General features: G+C 38.3%; 1 protein-coding gene and 1 pseudogene across 1 annotated transcript in view; one reads left to right on the forward strand and one right to left on the reverse strand.

Moving 5' to 3' along the window:
- Positions 1-18,140, reverse strand: part of LOC146470318 (centrosomal protein of 290 kDa-like) — a 74,919-nt gene extending 56,779 nt beyond the window's left edge. Inside the window, exons 1-13 of the mRNA XM_085122413.1 lie at positions 17,907-18,140; positions 17,724-17,807; positions 16,064-16,127; positions 12,233-12,288; positions 10,569-10,634; positions 10,175-10,240; positions 8,849-8,902; positions 8,697-8,750; positions 7,283-7,381; positions 6,175-6,288; positions 5,312-5,380; positions 4,292-4,381; positions 3,241-3,363 (exon numbers count right to left, since the gene is read on the reverse strand). Of these exons, the coding sequence (XP_084978539.1) occupies positions 3,241-3,363; positions 4,292-4,381; positions 5,312-5,380; positions 6,175-6,288; positions 7,283-7,381; positions 8,697-8,750; positions 8,849-8,902; positions 10,175-10,240; positions 10,569-10,634; positions 12,233-12,288; positions 16,064-16,127; positions 17,724-17,807; positions 17,907-18,005 (1,038 nt within the window). The 5' untranslated portion in view covers positions 18,006-18,140. The remainder of the gene's footprint in view (positions 1-3,240; positions 3,364-4,291; positions 4,382-5,311; positions 5,381-6,174; positions 6,289-7,282; positions 7,382-8,696; positions 8,751-8,848; positions 8,903-10,174; positions 10,241-10,568; positions 10,635-12,232; positions 12,289-16,063; positions 16,128-17,723; positions 17,808-17,906) is intronic.
- A 222-nt stretch (positions 18,141-18,362) lies between these two features.
- On the forward strand, positions 18,363-20,717 carry LOC146470319 (uncharacterized; annotated as a pseudogene).
- The last annotated feature ends 396 nt before the right edge of the window (positions 20,718-21,113 follow it).

Here is a 21,113-nt window from a genome sequence, read left to right on the forward strand (position 1 = left end):
CCCTGATGCTGGATCTTTCTTACAAGACACTGATGCCAGCCAACACCTAGGAATTGGAGCAGTTCTCTCACAGTTGCAGTCAGATGGGATGGAACAGGTGATTGTGTATGGTAGTCACTCTTTGAATGAACATGAGAAGAACTATTGCACAAATCGGTTGGAGATGCTTGCTTTGGTGACCTATGTCGACCATTTCCATTACTAGTCACTGAGCTGGAAATTCTTTCTACGAACTGACCATCATTCCTTGAGTTGGTTGATGTCCTTTAAAGAAGTACAAGGGCAGGTGGCACATTGGCTGGAATGCCTTCAAGAACATCACTATGAAAAAAAAGCGACACGGAAAGCTACATGGCAATGCAATCCTTCTCTTAGCGGCCAAGGAGACCCCATGGAGAATGCTCATGTGTGCCTTCCGCAAAACCAAAGTTGTCAGCAGTCACTCGCAAGTCTCCATCTGGGGAAAGCCAATGAGAAGGAGAGCTGTGGTCACCTGCGAAGGCAGCATGAGCTTAAGGTGATGATCCAGATATTGGCCCAGTAGTAAAGCAGTTGCTGTGGTAGTGGAAGAAACCAACTACTTAGGAACTTCAGTCATTGAGTTGTGCTACTAGGGGAGTCTGGGCACAGTTTGAACTGCTCAAACTGCTACAAGGAGTACTCTATCGGCGGCCAGGCGAAGAAACCTTGAAAGCAAGGAGAATGGTGGTTCTACTCAAGAAACTCATCAAAGAAGGGCTCACTGCAGTTCCAATGGCCCAGCAAGTGCCCACTTAGGAAGAGTGAAGACCTTAAAGAAGATGAAAGCCAGGTTTTTGAGACCAGGCATGCAATGGTTGTCTGGTGTGTGCTAAGTGCAAGTCTACACCTAACCCAAGAGCACCCCTGCAGCAAATAACATCTGGGAGCCATATGCAAAGAATTCATATTGACATAGTTGGTCCCTTAACAGTTGTTCAGTGTAGTTTTACAAAGTGGGTTGAGGCATTTGCAACTCCCAGCCAACGCACTACAACTTGTGCCTGACAGCATACACAGTGATCACAACCATAACCTTGAGCCCCAGGTCTTTGAGGAGATGTGCCACTTGCTGGAAATAAATAAAACACGCTCAACTGCATATCACCTGGAGGGCAATGCACAAGTCGAGAACCTACACAATATTCTGAAGAGCATGCTTAAGACCAGAGGTCAAGATAATCCACAGAATTGGGATGAGCACTTGGATTACTGCGTGATGGCTTCGAGAAGCAGTGTCCATTCCTCTACAGGGCACACAGCATTTGAGCTACTGTTTGGACGGGAGATGAGGATACCATTGGACGTGATAATGAAATGATTGCTGATACTCTGGGTTTGTTGCTGATCTTCAGGATAACTTATGAGGCTGTGTACAGGGATGTAAGACAGAATCTGAAGGTAGCTCAAAGAGGCCAGAAGGATGCGTACAACAAGAAAGTGAAGCATGCAGTTTTTCAAACTGGCGACTTGGTCTGGCACTATACTCTTCAGCTTAAGCCAGGTGAAGCTGGAAAGTTTCACATACAGTGGGAGGGACCATATGAGATTGTGGCACAAGTTGGCGATGTAGCGTACCAGGTGAGGAACGTTTTGGGATGTTCAAGATGGTCCAAAGTAGGCCATTTTAACAATCTGCTGTTGTACCAGAGGGAGGAAGGAGGTATGAAGGAAGCAACTGTTAGTGGAAGAGGAAGTGGACCTTAGGTTGAGTGCAAGGAAGAAGAAAGAGTAGAGCCAATGCTGACAGAAGTGGTAGAAATGGAACCTGATACCGCAGAAGTGGTAGCTGAAGAAGAGGTTTCCTGGGTTGAAAGGGAAGATGAGAAGTCCTATCAAGTTGATGTTGCGTCACAAGAAAGTGGGTAGCAGTCCTACCTTGGTGACGTTTTGCAGACCAGCAGAGTTCACAGAGAGGATGAAGGTGATCAGGTGGCAGGTACGCCAGATGCGTTTGGAGACGGATGCTTGGAGGAGGCTCCAATGGGAGGGATGGGAAGGATGAGAAGAGGAGTAGAGTAGAAGAACGTCGGGGTGAAGAAGTGGAGTCAGTTGATCAGAGTCAAAGACCAGCGCGCTTGAGAGAACCTCCTGACCACTGCGATTAATGGATTGTATACAGTATTCAGTGGACAATAAACCTTTTGCAGTCGTTGGAGGACAAGCAATGGGCCAGAGCTTTAAGAAGACATTGTGATTTTGTTACGTCAAAGTAGTTTTTGTTAAGGCTCGTACAAGAGACGTGAGTGGATTAGTAGTGTCCTTTACTGTGTTAACGCCCAGACATTGACTGTGAATCTGGAGATTTGCTCTTTTTCTAGAAGGAGAATAGTGTAATGGGACACTGCGTGTATGACATATAATGTAGGATTGGAGAGCAAAACATGTGGATTTGATCGTAGATCGATCTTGTACATGCTTTGTCATTGTGTGGATTAAAGTTGCACAAACGACGTTTGTGAGACTGTTTGTGGTCCTTACCGTTTTCATTATAACTGAACTAACTTAGCCAGCTGAAGTAACTAACCCTGCTAAACCATCTGAGCTACATGAACAAACTGAACCTAACAAACCAACTCCACCCACTGAACCTACTGTGTTAATTGAAACAGCAGCGACTATAAACAAACTAAACTTTCTGAATCAAATGCACTCACTAAACCAACCTAAACAATTTAATCAGCTGGTGCTGCTAAAGTAAACCAATAATACCTACTTAACCCGCTCAGCCTGCTGAAACACCTGGAGCTAGGTAACTAAATGTATAAACTCTACCAACTGAACAACCTGCGGAATACATTGCTGAGCCAACTGAACTAAACGAAAAAGCTGAACCAACTAAAGCAACATAAGCTACTGAAGCAGCTGAACCACGTGAAGCTAACAAGCTCATTTATTAGGCTGAATTAACAGAATTAACCGAATCTTGACTAACTGAATTAACTAGAGCAATGACTGGTTTTCAGGTAGTAATGTTACTGGACAAGGTGAGAAGCTGATTGATTCTCATGTCTTTCAACAGCCACGTGAGATAAATAATGCAGAAAATGTACAAATAATTCTAAGCAAAACTTAGATATTTTAAAGGTATTTCTTAATTGTTTGAGAATGCAGATAAGATGCCATATTTTTCATACGATGGTAATGGAGGAAGTACATGGAAAAATACAATCTTATTTTTCTGGGACTAGAAACAACTGGCATTATTCAAGTCATTATTACCTGCTGCAGTTTGGCCAATGATGTTTTATCCGAGTCCATCTGAAGCCCAGTGACTTGCTGCTTCAGCTCCTCTACTAATGACTTATACTGCTCCAATTCAATCTCCTTTGCTGCAAGTATAGCCTGGAATGACCAAAAACAACAGTTTATAACAAGTACTACATATTAAACACTGCATAGCATTACACAGTAAATGTTAGTGTGATGTACAACAGGAAAAAAATCTAAAAAATCACCTTGTGCATAGTATTAAATCATTATCCACTTGTAGATCCAAAAGTTTGATTTACCTTATAATTTTACCTTCATGGTATGTATGTGGTTTTTTTTTTTTATTGGTTATACAATTTTTTTAATGTACTCTTAAAAATCATCACTAAAATCAGGCACTTTCATCCCCATGGCAAATATTAATGATAACACATATACTATTGATTAAGATTAACACTTTATTCTTAACGCTTTTTTTGTTTCATTATCATTAAGTTCAAAAATTTCCTTGGCGGCTTCATTATCCTTTACAACGCCAATTATGACTGTACTTCACTAACAACTTTTCATGTATAAGCATAATTTATGAGTATGCAATTCTTTCCCAATAGACTGCAATCCGCTCTTGTGACGAGTTGTTCCCAGGAAAACATCTTAAGTTTATAATTCTAATTACAATAACAAAACAGTCTAGTTTCAATGGTTACTTCAAAAGTAAACCAACAGCAAAACTTAAGTTCACAGCTAAGGTCGAGGTTTCCCATGTATGAAACTCACAGGTGTGACAGACAAACTGAGCAAACTAAATGTGTGTTGAGGTGCTGACAAGCTAATTTTGACATCGCTGAATGGAGGATGGGAAGCTGCTCAGTTGTCTCTTTTGTATCACCTTAACCTCTGGTCAGAGTTTCGATTATTCCATCCCCTTTGCACTAACACCAGTCCATGGATGAATGAAGTATTCTGTCCATGTTGAACAAACACCAACAGGCTTACTACACTACATTAAAAATTCTAAAATTGCTGTGCTCATTTTAGTGACATGTCTATGTACACAAACCTTCCACTCATCCACTTTGGCATTGACAGCCAACATAATCTGGTCATCAGTGTCCGTTTTTGTCGCAAATTGCATCCTGAGATCTTGAACCTAACCATTAAAGCAAACAAACGAATAAAAACTGTAGGAAGCACTCTTTACTCTTGCTGTAATAAAACAAAAATGTTTCTCAAGCAGCAAGAGTGATCATTATTTGACACAGCAACATAAGAAACAAAGGAGGTTTTTGGAAAAAAGCACATTTCAAGGAACAAATTGCATATTGACTGTTACTTGAGCAAACTGCAGCCAAATTGTCTATAACATACTTAGCAGTATAGCAAGTAAGCATTCTGTTCGATGAATGGCCGTTTTCCCACATTTAAGTTTGGACATGCACACCATTCAATTCTGAGATAAATACAAGAACAGCTCTTCAATTTCTTCTGCTCAGTCCATGGTGGGTAGTTAGCGACAGCGAAGGAGTGAATAGCTTAAGTATTGTTTTCATTAGAGCACAACTTCCACAACTACCAACTTTGACCTGGCTCTGTCCAAATAATACATGTATTCAATCAACCCTGTGCAAGTTCTACCAGTATGGTTAACATTTATCTTCCCTCTGTCAATTTCACAAAGAACTACATCTACTACACCATGTGTATCAGCACTAGCCGGACTTTCCCAAGAAAACAGAAGAAGATGACACTTCTAGGAATTCATCCATTGGTGTCTCCATAGAATAGATAGAGTACAGAACCTGCCAATCTCCTCTCCTTCTCTTCGATTTTTTCCCTAGCTACTTCCTCCCTTGGTCAAGGGTACAAAGCCAATTTGAACCAGGGATATCTAGCACAGCCCTGATGCTAGGTGGTACAAATGATGCTAATTATTCCAGTAAGATTCTGAAAAAGTACACTTGCCCAACTGTTTTCTTTGCTACGTTGACTTAAGTCAGCACTACGTGCAGTAAGCTGCTGAGTTCAAATTGCTGTCAGTAGAACTCACTTGCTTTCTGTCCATCTTAACATTCCTACTTACCTGAGCTCTGAGGGCATCCCTTTCCTTTCTCATGTCATCAATAATCAAGTCTGATTGTTGAAGGATGGTCTACAATGTACACAATAAAGATACATTAATACCATTGCTGTCTCTAGAAGATCTAGCAGCTAAAAACAGATGACACCTTTAAATCTCTTACACTGTATTGTCACTGCTTGTCAGGTACCAGCCTGATAAATCACTGAAATTGATCATGGGGTATCTTATCAATTCTGGACCATTTTCCCCCTTGGGGTCACGAAAATAAGTAAGGTATCTAATCAATCACTCACTAGCTACGTTAAATACCACATTTAGGACTTTTTAAGCAGATTAAAATGGAATAAAAAAGCTCAAAGTATAAACATGACGTTGAACTTTGTTGTTCTGCGTTTGTCTTGTTGATTGGAGGCACGCGAGAGCAGTTTTACAAATTTGAAAGCTTGACTAACTCAGAACTATAGAAAAAAGACAAGGTACATGAACACGTATGTAAGAGACTGTCAGATTACATCCCGGTTGGATTTTTTGCCACAAAAAGCCATTTGAAAGGGTAGTTTTCAAAGAATGTGTTGACCAAATTTCAGCTCATTTTATCCACGGACTGAATCTTCATCCCAAACTTTGGAATTTGACTGTACACTTGGTTATTCCTAGGATCTGGACAACACTCGATCAATGGGAATCTCAAATTTGAATTTCCAAGCAACAAATTGCTGCCTTTGCCCTCGTCAGCAGTGAAAAATACAATTGTCATTTGCCTTAATGCTGCTAAAGCCAGGTTTAACATCAGTATGATGATGATGCACTCTGGCTAAAGACAATTCTGCCCAGGCTTAATAGTTATTCAGTCTAACATGTACCTTAAGCTTAGTGTACTCATCTGTCATCTTGTTCATCTCTGCAGTTGATTCTTCAAGTTCTCTCTGAGCACTCTTGACGCGATCTTCTAATTCATCATTAGCTTCTTGAAGGATCTACACACAAAAAGAGCTGTCGTTTATTTTGAAATCAGGATTTTAGCTTAAAATTAAAAATTAGACATGCAACAATTTTAAAAACAATACAATTCTAAAAACATTAGTGAGCTTTCATTTTTGTAGTTGTTGTTTTAATTTGTTGTTTTCAAATACTGGGTATCTATGGAAAGTCTGAACACCTTTCAAACTAAAACCTTGCTTATGACAAGGTGGTTGTTGATCATAGCATTTAAAGAGCTGCTTCTCTTGGGTTGCCTATAAAAACATTTCATTGAAAATGTCCTAGTGAATTTACCTGTGAGATATTAATTCCCTTTCATTGTACATGTATATGTACAATGTACATAAAACATTCTATACAAGATAATTATAGTTCTGAAAGAAATGCCATGTTACGTTTTAAGCCTGGTGAATAAACAAGTCTCCTGTAGGTGAGTGGTAGAGCCTCCAGACTAGTAATTGGAAGGTCATAGGTTTGACTCTGTAGGAAGAACTTGGAATTTTCTTTTAACGAGTAAATCTGCGTCATTGACTGAAGAACACATCTATCCATATTTTAGTTATCGTTTTGTTGTTTCAGTTAAACCTATTTGAGTGTTTCATTACAAGTGACTGAAAAAAAAATAGTCTACAATTGTAATTAGTGTACTTCATATAACTACAATGTAATAGTGTAGTTTTTTCTTTTTTATTCAGATGACCTTTAGAGGGATGATTTGATGTAAATGATACGACTAAGTTGCGTATAAAGATTATAATGATGATGACATAATTATACATTGTAAAACTGAGATTATTTTATGAAAGGTCTAGCTGGTGCACTGCATAAGGTACAGCTGTAATAAAGAATAAGATTGAAGCACTATGCAAACACATGCATAATGTACAGTACATGTTAAAATGAACCTACAAAATGACTCAACATTGAAACTGAACTAAAATATAGAATGAAAAAAAAAACACTTGGAGGGAGAATAAGACCCATGTTTACCCTTATTTCATCCAGGTATTCAGTCAGCTCCTTGTTCTTCTTTGACATCTTGTCTTTAAATTCCGAATCTTCTCCTCTACGCATAACCATACTCTCTCTCTGACCAAAATCAATACAAAAACAGCCATTTAGTACAGGTTGCCTATAATAGTAACTGTTCGCACATAACTGAGTATATTGTACACAAAGTACACAAACATTTCGATTTTTAAAAGGACACAGCCAGTTACACATGTGAGTTAGACATCAACAAGGCAGTAATTTGCATAGCATCTGTGGTGTCTTTTTCAATATTCTGTTGTCAAGTCTTCTGTTAGTGTTCTTTGTCAAAATATAATTGCTGTATATGTTGTCGGTTGACTGTGTTCGCTGTGACATAACTTGGGACTTGGTACATGGCATAACACCCATAAAACAGACACCTTCAGACTTGGCATCTGGGCTAGCCCACAGTGTCTATGTACTACAGTGACCTATGTCAAATACTAGTTGTTAAGCATTAGAATAGTAATGGCGATCGATTAGAATTTTTTAATCCACCAATGGGAATAATTGGATTGTCCAAAATGATCAGCCATTGTCTATAATCATATAAATCCACTGCTAAGTACTCCATGTATTTTTCACAAGCACAAAAGTCAAAGTACATTGCTTAAATCAAGGGCTAAGTTGTTCAAAGCACGACTGAGCTAACCCAGGGTTAGTGTGAACTTCAATTCAAGTTTTTAAATTGCTAACCTGTAAGGACTTTTCCCAAAGAATTTTGCCCCTTTCATTTCCACTTTGACCTTTCTTTTACCTTAGTTTAAAATAGCTTTTAAATCATTTTTAATGAGTGAGATGAAATCCTCGGTTAACTTTTAATCATGGATTTGTGCTAACCAGTTTTTAAACAACTGAGCCCTGACTACTGCCATACTTTTGGCCTTGCTTTACACTTAGGATAATTCTAGATCATAATATTTTGCCTTTAAAGTGAACATGCGCCAAGGCACTAGACTTGTATTTTAATAGCATTTTAACGCTAACTGTACGTAGAAATACATCCTTTTTTTTCACAGTAAATCAATTATGCGGCAACTTTAATCAACTATCACATCACTAAGAGTTTCCAATCAATTACTGATTACTAGGCAACGATGAACAAAGCTTTCATTGTCCAATTAACACTTTTGGCAAATAGGTGCTTTCAGCATTTGTTAAATTTGGGTACTTGCAAATTGAGTGTAGTAATGATCAATAATATGAGTATACGCAATATGAAGTCTACCAGAGTTGAAACAATAATGCTTACACAATAATATTATTGCATTTTGATAAGCATTATTGTTTCAACTCTCTTAAACTTCATATTGCATATCCTCATAGTATCATAGTGTCATATCTGACTTGTTCACTCAAAATAGTTTGATACCTGTTGCTCAATTTGTCGCTGTAAATCTCTCATGTCCATCTTGCTCCTTTCCACCTAAATACCAAAAATGACAAAGGTATTAAAATCATTGCAACATAATTAAACAACTGTTAGAAGAGAAAACACACACAACTGAACATTAAATCACTCACATCTCTTTTCAAGGACTTGTTTTCTCTTTCAGCTACATCCAGTTTAGAAACCAGCTAATAAGATAACAAATAGACACAGAAATATGGTATTGGTATACTATAAGTTTGGTCATGAAATAAGAAATATTTATGTAATATGAAACAAAGAATAACATGAGTATCCAAAACTCAGATTCATCCATGATGTATATTTAACATTATTATCCTGCGAAATCGCTCAGAATATCGCCAGCTGATACTTAGCCAACAAGGCTGTAGGCCTAAAGCCTTGTTGGCTAAAATCAGGGGATATTCCACAAGATTGAGCACGATAACTGTTTTATTATTCAACTACACAAAAACTTAAGTATATTGCAGGATATCAGTGACTACGGATGACAAATATTCAGGGTATCATGACCATATTTAGGCAGTGTTACAATGTGTTAAATAATAAAATATAATATTTGTTATTATTAAAAACTGAATCATTGTATAATGCAATTCGAAGGATTTGATTGGCTTAGCGGCCATGGAATATGAGCCATTATACCATGGCCGAGAAATGGCGACCATTAAATTGTCTGCTGGCTATTCTTGCACAGCGAAATCAGTAAGATCTAGCAATATTTCTTGATTGTTTTTAATAAAACAATTATTCCACTCGTGCTTGTTGGATATGAGATGACTATAGCCAACTCGGCCCTACGCGCCTTGTTGGCTCTCTATCATCTCATACCCAACGTGCGCTCGTGGAATAATTGTTAAATATTACATGTACATACACTAGCTGTATGGCTACAACTCCAACATTTTGATTGAAGGAAACAAAGTGAAATAAGCTGTTGTCTGAAATCATTGTGACCTAAAATATATTGAAAACTACAACATACATACAAATAAGCAAAACTACAACAAACTGCAGATGAAAAAATCTACAACTCCTTAGATCACTTTCATTCATTGCAGCCAATTTCACTGATGTATACGGATCGGCAAGAGCAAGAGGGAGGAATGTTTTTCTTTTTCGTGCGCTTGCATTATGTGCGAACTGCACAAAAGCAAGTTCAAGCAATCAGAGTGTGGTAAGTCATAACCTTGACCACCATCTTGAAAGTAAATGTATGCTGTTAATGCTTGTGCATTGCTAACAAGCCACTGACTTTGTTGGACACAGATTCCGATGTACGAGAGTCTTGCGTTCTCTTGAATTTGCATTTGCATTGCGTGTGAACTTTGCTTGCATTTTTTTTGCACTTGCTTTTGTGCTTGCATTTGCATTCATGTGTGAACCAGGCTTTAGCGATAACATAAACTTTATGACAAGTAAAAGCCAAGATAACTTACTTGATCATTTTTGTTTTTTTCCCTGAAAAATGCTTCTTCCTTTTCATTGAGTTCTCGTTCCAAAGCCTGTCCAAAAGAAACATGAAGCCTTCTAGTAACTCCTTTTCCATTTCATGCTTTTTGCCTTTTCAAACAAGTTTTGGTAGAACTTCTTGGTCCAAAATAATTATTATTACACAGATTCAACTAAAAGTGACATTAAATGCATACATAAATCTATTCTGAATGTTTCCTTTATGACTTTGTTACACTGTACTTCATCATACACTTAGGTATTCAAAAAATGAATATTTAAAACAATATCATGATGTACTGTAAATCCATTCATTTCTACATGTATATAAGGTAAATGTACAATGTACATGCACGTGCACGTGAATTAGGCAATGCTCACATTTTTTCTGCTCTCAATCTGTCGAATTTCCCTCATAAAGTCTTCTCCTCCAGTGCCATCATATTTCTAATATACAAAGATAACATGAGAAAATAAAAATGAATGTTAGTTTGAACAGTAGCAATAGGGTAATTTACACAATGAAATCAACTGTAGCTTTTATAGGCTGCATGTGTGTACATGTAGATGTAGGCCTGAATATAACTGGCTCGTTGATGCATTTGCATCTTACACAACCTGTGACATTCTTTGAATGATTAACAACTTCAACAGACAAGACAAATTAAATTTAAAAAAAAAACACTATGATACTTAAGCCTGACTGACCGACTGGCTTATCGACTGAGGGACTACCTGATCAACTGATTGATTGACTGACTGACTGACTGACTGACTGACTGACTGTCTAATCAACTGAGGAACTACCTGTAACTGATCAATTGATTGAATCACTGACTGACTGACTGACTGAATGTCTAGTCAACTGAGGGACTAACTGATAAACTGACTGAATGACTGACTGACTGACTGACTGACTCATCAACTTATTGATTGACCGACCGACCAACTGACTGACTGACTGTCTCGTCAACTGCGGAATTGAATGATCAACCGATTGACTGACTGACTGACTAACTGACTGTCTAATCAACTGAGGGACTAACTGACCGACAGACTGTCTAATCGAGTGAGGGACTGACTAATCAACTGAGGGACTGACTGATTGACTGACTGACTGACTGACTGTCTAATCAACTGAGAGGCGGACTGATTGACTGACTGACTGTCTAATCAACTGAGAGGCTGACTAATTGACTGACTGACTGTGTAATCAACCCGGAGGGACTGACCGACTGATTGACTGTATAATCAACCAAGGGACTGACTGACTGTCTAATCAACTGAGGGACTGACTGACTGACTGACTAATCAACTGAGGGACTGACTGTTTGACTGACTAACTGACTGACTGACTGACTGACTGTCTGTCTAATCACTTGAGGGGCTGACTGATTGACTGACTGACTATGTAATCAACCGAGGGACTGACTGACTGATTGACTGACTGACTGTATAATCAACCGAGGGACTGACTGACTGTGTAATCAACTGAAGGACTGATTGATTAACTGACTGACTGTCTAATCAACTGACTGACTGATTAACTGACTGACTGTCTAATCAACTGAGGGACTGACTGACTGACTGACTAATTAACTAACTGACTGACTGACTGTCTAAACAACTGAGGGACTGACTAACTGACTGACTGTCTAATGAACTGAGTGACTGACTGATTGATTGACTGACTGACTGACTGACTGACTGACTGACTGACTGACTGACTAACTGATTGACTGACTGTCAAATCAATTGAGGGACAAACTGATCATCTTATTGATTGACTGACTGGCTGACTCTAATAATCTGAGGGACGAACTGATCAAGTTATTGATTGACTGACTGACTATCTAATCAACTCAGGGACTGACTGATCAACTGACTGACTGACTGACTGACTGACTGACTCTAATTGACTGAGGGACTGACTGATCAGCTCACAAAAGTTAAGATACTCATGATATAAGGGATATTGTATATCAAGTGTGCTTCACTGTATACAGCTGTCAAGATATAAGCACCATGAAGATTAACTAACTTACCCGGTATTGTTGAAGTTCTCCTTCTAAGTGTGCAATTTCATCCATTAATTCTTGCTCTGTTGATGTAAACGTGTGAATTACTTATACATGTGTGTTTACTGTACACTGTAACAGACTGGGCAAACACAAGGAAAATATTAATAGAGAGGAACAATGATGAATCAACAAAAAATTATCAACAGTCTAACATACAAACAGTTCCCCTTCTTCACTGGCAAGAATATATTTAAGCAGTTAGTCAAATAAGCATTTCTCACACATCACTGGTAGCCATGCCAAGCTGACCACTACAGCCTTACCTTTATTGTAAAACCAAAATAGAAACTGCACCACTCACAAACACTAGCAATGGAAAAACTACCAAAATTGCAAGGTTTGTACATTCATACTAACACAATATACAAACTGAATTCTAAGGGTGGGTGGGTGGGAAGGTCAGTAATGGCAGACTAAGCAAAAGTAACTGCCTACTTTACCACCATTTTCAGCATTACGTGTCTATCAGAGAATGTTCAGTGACTATCTTTCAACAGCCATCTTTCGACAATGGACATGCTACATGTATGAAACAGCTGAAAGACCATTTTGATATCAAGCTGGAAAATTTTCCAGTTAATGGTGAAAGAAACAACAAAATTTAATAAACTGCTGACCTCAAATGGCTGAAGAGAGGTGTTAAATTCAAATGATATGACTGCTTTCAATCAGCCCTCTTCCTTGACGCTTGGTCAAATATGGATTGACTACTTGAAATTTCCCAGATCATTTTTAAAAAATTTGAGTTCAGCCCTAAATAAATCAGTTGTGCTTACATTTTAAGTGTGTATAACAGAATTTTTTTATATTTACCTATTAATTTTCTTTGTTGGGTTTGTGACATAAAAAAACATGAAATTTCACTTTCAATACAATACTGTGCAAGACAGGAGACGGTGGATAGTAGGGCTGTGACATCAATACAGGAATACTTAGTTTTGCAGCTCCCTTGTTCCTCAGTTGGTCTTCATGTGTGGAGGAAGAAAACCGTGTGGACAAAATTATGACTGGGAATGTTGAATGCTCACAACGAAGCAACTGAGGAATAGAGAAACTGCGAAAGTAGGGACCCAGTATTGACATTGCAGATACACTGTATACTATCCCCAGCCTCAAATTTTGCACAGTACTGTATTCCACTGGAAGTGAAACCCCACATTTTTGTGCACCTCAAACACAGGAAAGAAAAATTGATTGGGAATTTTTTTTTTTAATTTTTATACAAGAACAACATGAAGATTTGATCAAGAAAATAAAAACACTTCTGTCATACACAATTTAAGACTTAGACCTGGTTACATTGAATGTCAAAATATGTAATTCATGACTGGTTTCTTTTCTTGTGAACCTAGCTCCTCCATTTAAGTTACATGTAAATGACAGCTCTCATGAGCAACTAAAATTTCCCATGGAAAATCTAGTACAGTTCTACTTTTCGCTTCATACATATTTGGGTTACACTGTACTTCCCATTATAAAAAAAATACATTGAAGGCAAGCCAAGAATTGCTCAAAAGAAAAGAGGGTGCTGCCTTTGCTTTGACATGTACAAATGATTGGATGTTCACATGGCTTAGATGACCTCCTGACAACAGATGATCGCATAATTTGAATCAATGACACTACTGACAACTCTGTACATAATATAAAAGACAACAGTCAAATGCTGGAAAAAACACTTTTTTAAGACTATGACTATATTTCAGAGATGTCATATTATGTACTTAACACAATCATGTAAAGAACAAGAGAAAGTCATTTTGGTGAGTTTGTCACAAGCAGACAAGGCTTCAAAATAGGATGCCTCATTCCGAACATTTGTGCACTTTCAGGTTCATAGTCCGCACTTTCCCAGAAAAATGTTGGCTCTTAATCATCCAATTATCCATTATGTTTAATCAAACTCAACACATTGACACACAAAAAGCAAAAATTTTGAACAACATGGTCAGAATAATCCATAGACGTACATATAGTTCCTTTTAGTCTGAAATCCCACACAACAGGCTGTCATGTATTGTCACAAACCTCCCACATACATGTATACGTACATGAAATACAACAAGGGAGAGTAGTGATCTTGTGATGAAGTGCACATTGTAGCTGGGGAGAGGGGCCATTGGAAGGAGAATGTGGAGACCTTATTGTGCCCTTGGCAAGAAGATCACAGGTGAGAGGTGACACTAAATTACTTGTACAAGGTATGTACGTAGAAAACAAAACCGAGCCTCTTATGGCAGTCAAAATTATGACCTCGAAGCATGCTAAGATGGTCTAACCACTCAGCTGCAAGAAGACTTCTGGCAAGCTACAGTCCTGGACAAAATTAGTTGGGACAAGTGACAAAATAATGCACACAGTACACATTTGTAAACTGGATCCATACATGTACTATTAACAGTCGGACCCATAAGATTGTTTGAACTGTTACAGGGAAATCTTTTGACACCCCTTCCCTCCCTCAAACAATGTTGATAATCAAGTTGGAAACACGCAGACTGTAAATGCTGCAAGATATCAACATTCTGTGGGGGAAAAGGGGGGGGGGGGGGGGGGGGGGGGCAGTAGTTGGTGTGATGTTTTGCAAAACCATCCCAACATTTTTGTCCAGGCCCCGGTTGTTCAAAGAGCAGATAATTTTATCCACTGGATAGGTCGCTGTGTGGAAACCTTGCCAGAAGCTTTATTTGGAGTACATCTGCACTGCTGGATAGTAACTTATCCACTGGATAAAGTTATCCGCCCTTTGAACAACTGGGGCCAGGACTGTACTTTTCTATTCTTGGTGTCTTGTATTTTTAACCTGATGTTGTTACACCAAAATAATAATAATTATATTATTAATTCTACTTTTAAACATTGCATTAAAAGCCCTGATGAGCCATATGGAATCAGCACTATATAAATACATGTAGCAATTCAATTCTGATTAGATTGTTATTACGGTCAACTCCGTTTATTTGCGGACACCCTCAGGACTGTGAGTTAAAATAATAATAACAATAATAATAATAATAATAATTAATGATAAAAAAGCGGTTTGTAAAAAGGTTAAGTTGAGGCGAATTTGCATAACATAGCGGCAAGCTAATTACTTAAATACTTTAGCACGAAGAGAATCGGACTGCACATTCAATGTTGGTTTAAGCTCTTGAATATACAGCATTTCATTAACAAGGCAGTCAAATTTGTTCATGCATTTCTTGATTACATTGAAGCGTGCTAAGAAATTGTTCCGAACAGCAGTGAACATGCACCGAAACGTCGGTTCCTATCACTCATTTCTTGTTTCATGTATTTCTAAATCATTTCTTTTAATAATAATAATAATAATAATAATAATAATAATAATAATAATAATAATAATAATAATAGTTTATTGATATCCCTCTCGCAGCCTAAAAGGCTAGTCAATAGTGCCCTTAATAGAGTGGACCCTCGATTTTACGATATCGCAAGGGGACAACAAAATTGGGATATTGTTATAAGAGAACTCCGGATTTATAAATAAATTTTGCCAGGACACAGAATGTTGCTCGTTAAATCAGGCATGTCGTTAGATCGACGATCGTAAAATCGGGGTTCCACTAGCAGGAATTGCTTTCAGTCAAACGTCTTTAATTTATTTTGCCAGGGATTTAGCTGCTGTCTATATTATTGAGGTGTCCATACCATCAGGGTGTCCACAATAGCAAGGTGTCCGCAAGGCGAGATTGAGTTGACTGCATTGTTGTTATTATTAACTGAACAATGGTCAGGGGCTCCTTCAAGTAATGAGTGACAATTCACAGTTACCTTTTGCTCCACCTTCCCCTTTGGTGATTTCCTCTACAGCCACCTCAGCCTGAAGTGATTTAACCTGTCAATCGACACAAAAAACAAATGACTGATTTTGGCTAAACAATCAAATTATTGATTACTTTTGGTTGTACAATGAACATTGATTGGGCAGAAAAGTGGTTGCTAAACAAGGTTAATTTTTATCCCGCACAGCAACTCTATAATTTTTTGTTATTATGAATCCTGGTTACAGTTCTTCTATTTTCTTAGTTACAAAAACCTTCTCTTTAAACGAGCCATGCACAAAAATGCTAACATAATAATTATTAGAATTAATTAATTTCCTGATAATCGCCTTGATGTGCTTTGAGGTTCATATTCTTTGGGCAGTAATCCAGTAATATCAAACGAAGCTAATCAAACAAAACTGAATGTTCAGTCTTGAAAATGGACCAAGTCATGTCAGTCATAGTAGATTTGACTGAGTTCTACAATCTGACTCAATAACTGACCAATCAAAAGCAATAAATACATATACTTTACACTGTATAAACTATTCTTACTGACAAAACAAATAAATTATTTGGCTTTACCAACTGCGTTGAAAGCTAGGTACCGGTAACTTGGCCACTGTAAAGAGATTATTGAGCTGCCGTTTTAAACACTAGCCCTTTCTCAGAGTGAAGAACCATTGACATAGGGCTAGCACTCAAAGCATCAGGCTCAAGAATCATTGACGCAGCTCCACAGAAACTAGTCCCCTTATCTATTCTGATAACAATTGGCTTTTACAAGAAAAATATACCAAGAACACTCAACACAACTGATGTAAATAAATTGACAATCAGCACTTATGCCCGTTTTCGACCAAGCCTTTCAAATTGTTTGCTTACAGATTTAATTATACAGCTAAAATAATTATCGTTTTGATCAATAATGATTTCTTGAAACATATTAATATGCTAATTTGTAGAGACTGTCGAGTATAGAAATCAAATCTTTGCATTAAGTTTTCCACTTCCCCTTGAGAATGGTGTCATGATGACGCCAAAACATCTGCTATTAACTTTAATTTTCGCTTGCTTATGTTTCAATAATTTGTAGTATAATATAAACAGGACCTGAAAAAAATTTTCACTTCTACATGTTATTGTATGTAATAATTAGAAGCAAAAATTATTTCAGGTCCTGTTATTATATGTAAATAGTTGAAGGGGGTTGTACACTCAACTCTTTCAGTGGACAGCATTAAAAATAACTAACCAGTAATTTATCATGATCGATTAACTAAATGCTTTAAAGCTGACCTAAGATGCAGGACTGAGGTTTAGATGTAAAAGTCTTACGTGTACAGATAGCTAGCTGACCGTATTTCATGGTCACTGTAATACTAATACTGTTCACTCTCTAACTCTCTTACTCTAGAGCTCTAACTGGAGAACTGTGCTACCTCAGACTGAACTAGAGCTTTTAAGTACAATAGGGATCCAAAATGAAAACTCTGTTAAGATTAAACTACAGTCAGATCGGAGAAAGAAACCGGACATGCGAAGCTATCTCAAACATTGAACTTGAAAATGACTGTCGAACGTTCGAAACGTCGTTTCCCCTTAGCGATTATTTTTATAGTTAAATCTTTCTCCAAGAACTTATTGAGACTACTGATTCGCCTCACCTTCATAACAGCCTTGGTAACTTCAAACAATTTTATCATCTTGTTCACATCAACAGCTTCTGCCGAATCTGGACTAACCAAACCCTTGAGAAATGATAACATACATCAACCAAATGGCTTCTGTATCCAAAAACCGAAAAGCAAGTAAGACGGAAATCCAAACGCATGTTGTAGTTTACGTACCATCTCCAAGAGACCATACATATCGTCGGCTGCATCAGGATCTTTTCGAAGCACTTCAATATCTGCACCCATTATCCTTCCCCAGTCTAACGGCGCCATTTTGAAACGGGATCAAAATCTTTTATCGAGTTGCACAATCTTCACCAAGATTGCAGAGATATAAAATTGATCACTAAAGTATTTTGTTGTGATGTCTTCCCGCGTCCGCCATTTTTGAAATCTACAAAAATTCCTGATGTATGAGATATTACAATGGCTACTATTGGTCAGTCTAGAAGTAATCAGCCAATCACAATGGATTTAAGATCAAACGCAGTTTTGCGTAGGTTCATGGGTAATTTTTCTGAGGGAAAAGTGCGATATATTCCCATGGAGATTTGTATTTAATAGTATTTAAAGAGATTTTCTCAAGCATATGTGAGAAAACTGTCTTCTCCTCAGAGTTTACTGAGGACTATGCTTGGTCGATTACATCGTTTATCTTCTTCTTGGTCATATTTCTCAGACGAGTGTGACCGATCGAGGACAGTTTACTCAGCGTTTGAAGCCCGGGGGGGGGGGGGGGGTACTTGGTTTAAGTTTTGCTGGGTATGTGCCGCTGGCCTCTCAGAGCCCCTGCCCCATTATAGTCTATTTTGTGGCCAGTTATAGACCCCATCTTAGTCACTTTTTGGGAAAATGTAATTTTCGCGATCCCAACTAAGTCACTTTCTATTTATGCATCTACTTTCAAGAACGGAATGCAATGCGAGGTGATTGTTACATTTAATAAACAACAACTTTCTGAACTTTTTAACCGAGACCATTTTGAATCCCCAAAAATCCGAAAATGTGCAACCCCATTCTAGTAACTATTGAAAATGCGACCCCAACCCAGTCGTGAAAATGCGACCCCATCCAGCGGCACATCCTCATTAGCCTCTTATAAGGAAGTAAACCCCCCCCCCCCCGGGGGTTGGAAGTACCCAAAACACCTCGTCAACTCCGCTGCCATCAAAAATTTCGTCCACTCAAAGTTCTGTGACCAGCAGCAGCCTTTATCACCAGCTAAAGAGGCAGGTGACACGGTTCGTGTAGTCTTGCCATTTATTTAAAGACCGAATGTCAGCAGAGTACTTACTGTGAGGAATCAACTAAAGGAACTGAGCCTAACAGTGCACACCACCATCCAGCCCGTGTTTGTGAGCCGAAAAATTGAACCGAGAGCTAAAAGTAAAGGAAACAAAGCCACTAATTGTAAATCAACAGTGTGTAGTTTATAGTTTTCAATGTGACCTGTGTGATGCGGGTTATGTACGGTACACACGCGGACGTTTACATAATCGTGTAGAAGGACATAAACGGCAACGGCAACGAAAACGTTACCTGAAAAAATATCTTTATTTCACTATTTGTCTGTGCTACTTCGCGATTATTTCACAGGGACACCCAACGACCAAAACTTCCTAAATGCGTCAGAAGTGCTGTATTTGCTTTAGAAGCCTGTTTGGTTAATTTGGAGCTGCCCTAAAAGATTTTATCTGTTCGGATATCTTAGGAGAACTTTGGTCGCGTCGAAAGTTTGAGGGGGCTTTTTTGTCTCATCCGAAAACTGAAAGTTTTAGCTTTCCTGATGGGTCTTGCCGAAAGTTCGAGGACACGTAGTAGCAATGGTTTCATTAGAAAATTTTAGGGGGCGTTTTTCGCTATACCTGTGACAACGAAAATTAAGCGAAAATCTTAGTGAATATAAACTGCTCATCCGAATGTTATAGGCGTATAACCTATTCATCCAAAAACGTTAGGGGATAAAATTATACGCTCTGTCAGACCTAAATAATGTAAATTCCTGATAATGCCTCATTTTCTCACTGAAAATTTTAGCAGCTTTTAGAATAGTTACGACGGACGAAAGTTTTAGAGAACAAAAACATCATCCGAAAATTATGTGAGTTGTCAAACGTATGCACATGATGTCCGAAAATTCTAGGGAAACTTTATGGTTTTCCAAAAAACCTCGAAAAATCTAGGGGATCGCTAGGCGAAAACTTTCAAAATTTTTAGGGAACCTTCCATCTGAACAGATATTTTACCGAAATATTCCTTTGGGTGCCCTTGATTTCAACTCGCTCAACTTTTACAAAAATGGCGAACTTTCCAGGAACCAAATTGGTAGGAGTGGCGTACAAGTTTAAGAAAGCCGGAAAATGAAAAATTTACCGTCGTGCGTTCACGTTCTCCACAAAACCCGCCTTAAGGCTGGTTTCCATATGATCGCGGATCGCAGATCGCAGATCGCAATAAGGTCTGCGATCGTCTGCGATCATATGGAAACTACTTCTGCGATCGTCTGCGATCCTGCGATCACGATCGCAGACGATCGCAGAAGATAGAACCATGTTCTATCTATAGGCTGGTTTCCATATGATCGCAGACGATCGCAGAACTTATTGCGATCTGCGATCTGCGATCCGCGATCATATGGAAACCAGCCTTTAAATGTGGTCATTTCACGTTGTTGTTTTGCAGAGGACGGCAAAGAAATGTACCAAAATGTAAAACGCACGTGCAGAGCGATTCCTTTTGCTCATTTTAATTAAACCTATTGTTTTGTGGCTTTGTCGTTGCCGTCACCGTCGTCGAAACGTGCACGGGACGGTCCCTCAGGACCTGCCGTGCCGTTTCGAGGTACTCAAGAAATGTAGAAACAAATTTGACTGTTTAGTGCACGAAATGCTTTTTAAAAGAAACTTAAAGCCAAATCTTAACGTGCAATCAGACTCTATTCGTGCGAAAGTACTTTTGTTTAATTTTCGCACCCTGTTATGTTAATTTTCGCGCCAAGATCGCTTTAAATATAATTTGCATGATCTGTTACTGATAGTTCCCTGGAGTCATGATCACCCCGAAAAGTCGCTTTTATCGTTCGTTTTTGTTGTTATATGCTTGAGATTTGTATAACCGAGATTATTTCCGTCGATAGACGGCGATTATATCGCGTATTTTCCGAATAACACCGAAATATTACTTGAAACTGAACTGAGGCAAACAATAAACTTGTCAAAGTTTCGCTCTGTCTATATTTGAACTCATCTCGTCACAAATTTAGCAAATATTTGATGAGGGATTACATGTAACAGAGCAAATTACATTTTTCTGCTTGCTATTCAAGGACTGAAACCAATTAAAAATGTAATTAAAAGTCTAGTGTTCAGTAGGACAATCATC

This window comes from Pavona decussata, unplaced genomic scaffold (genome assembly GCF_977016875.1).
Source record: "Pavona decussata unplaced genomic scaffold, jaPavDecu1.1 SCAFFOLD_114, whole genome shotgun sequence".
Classification (NCBI taxonomy): Eukaryota; Metazoa; Cnidaria; class Anthozoa; order Scleractinia; family Agariciidae; genus Pavona; species Pavona decussata.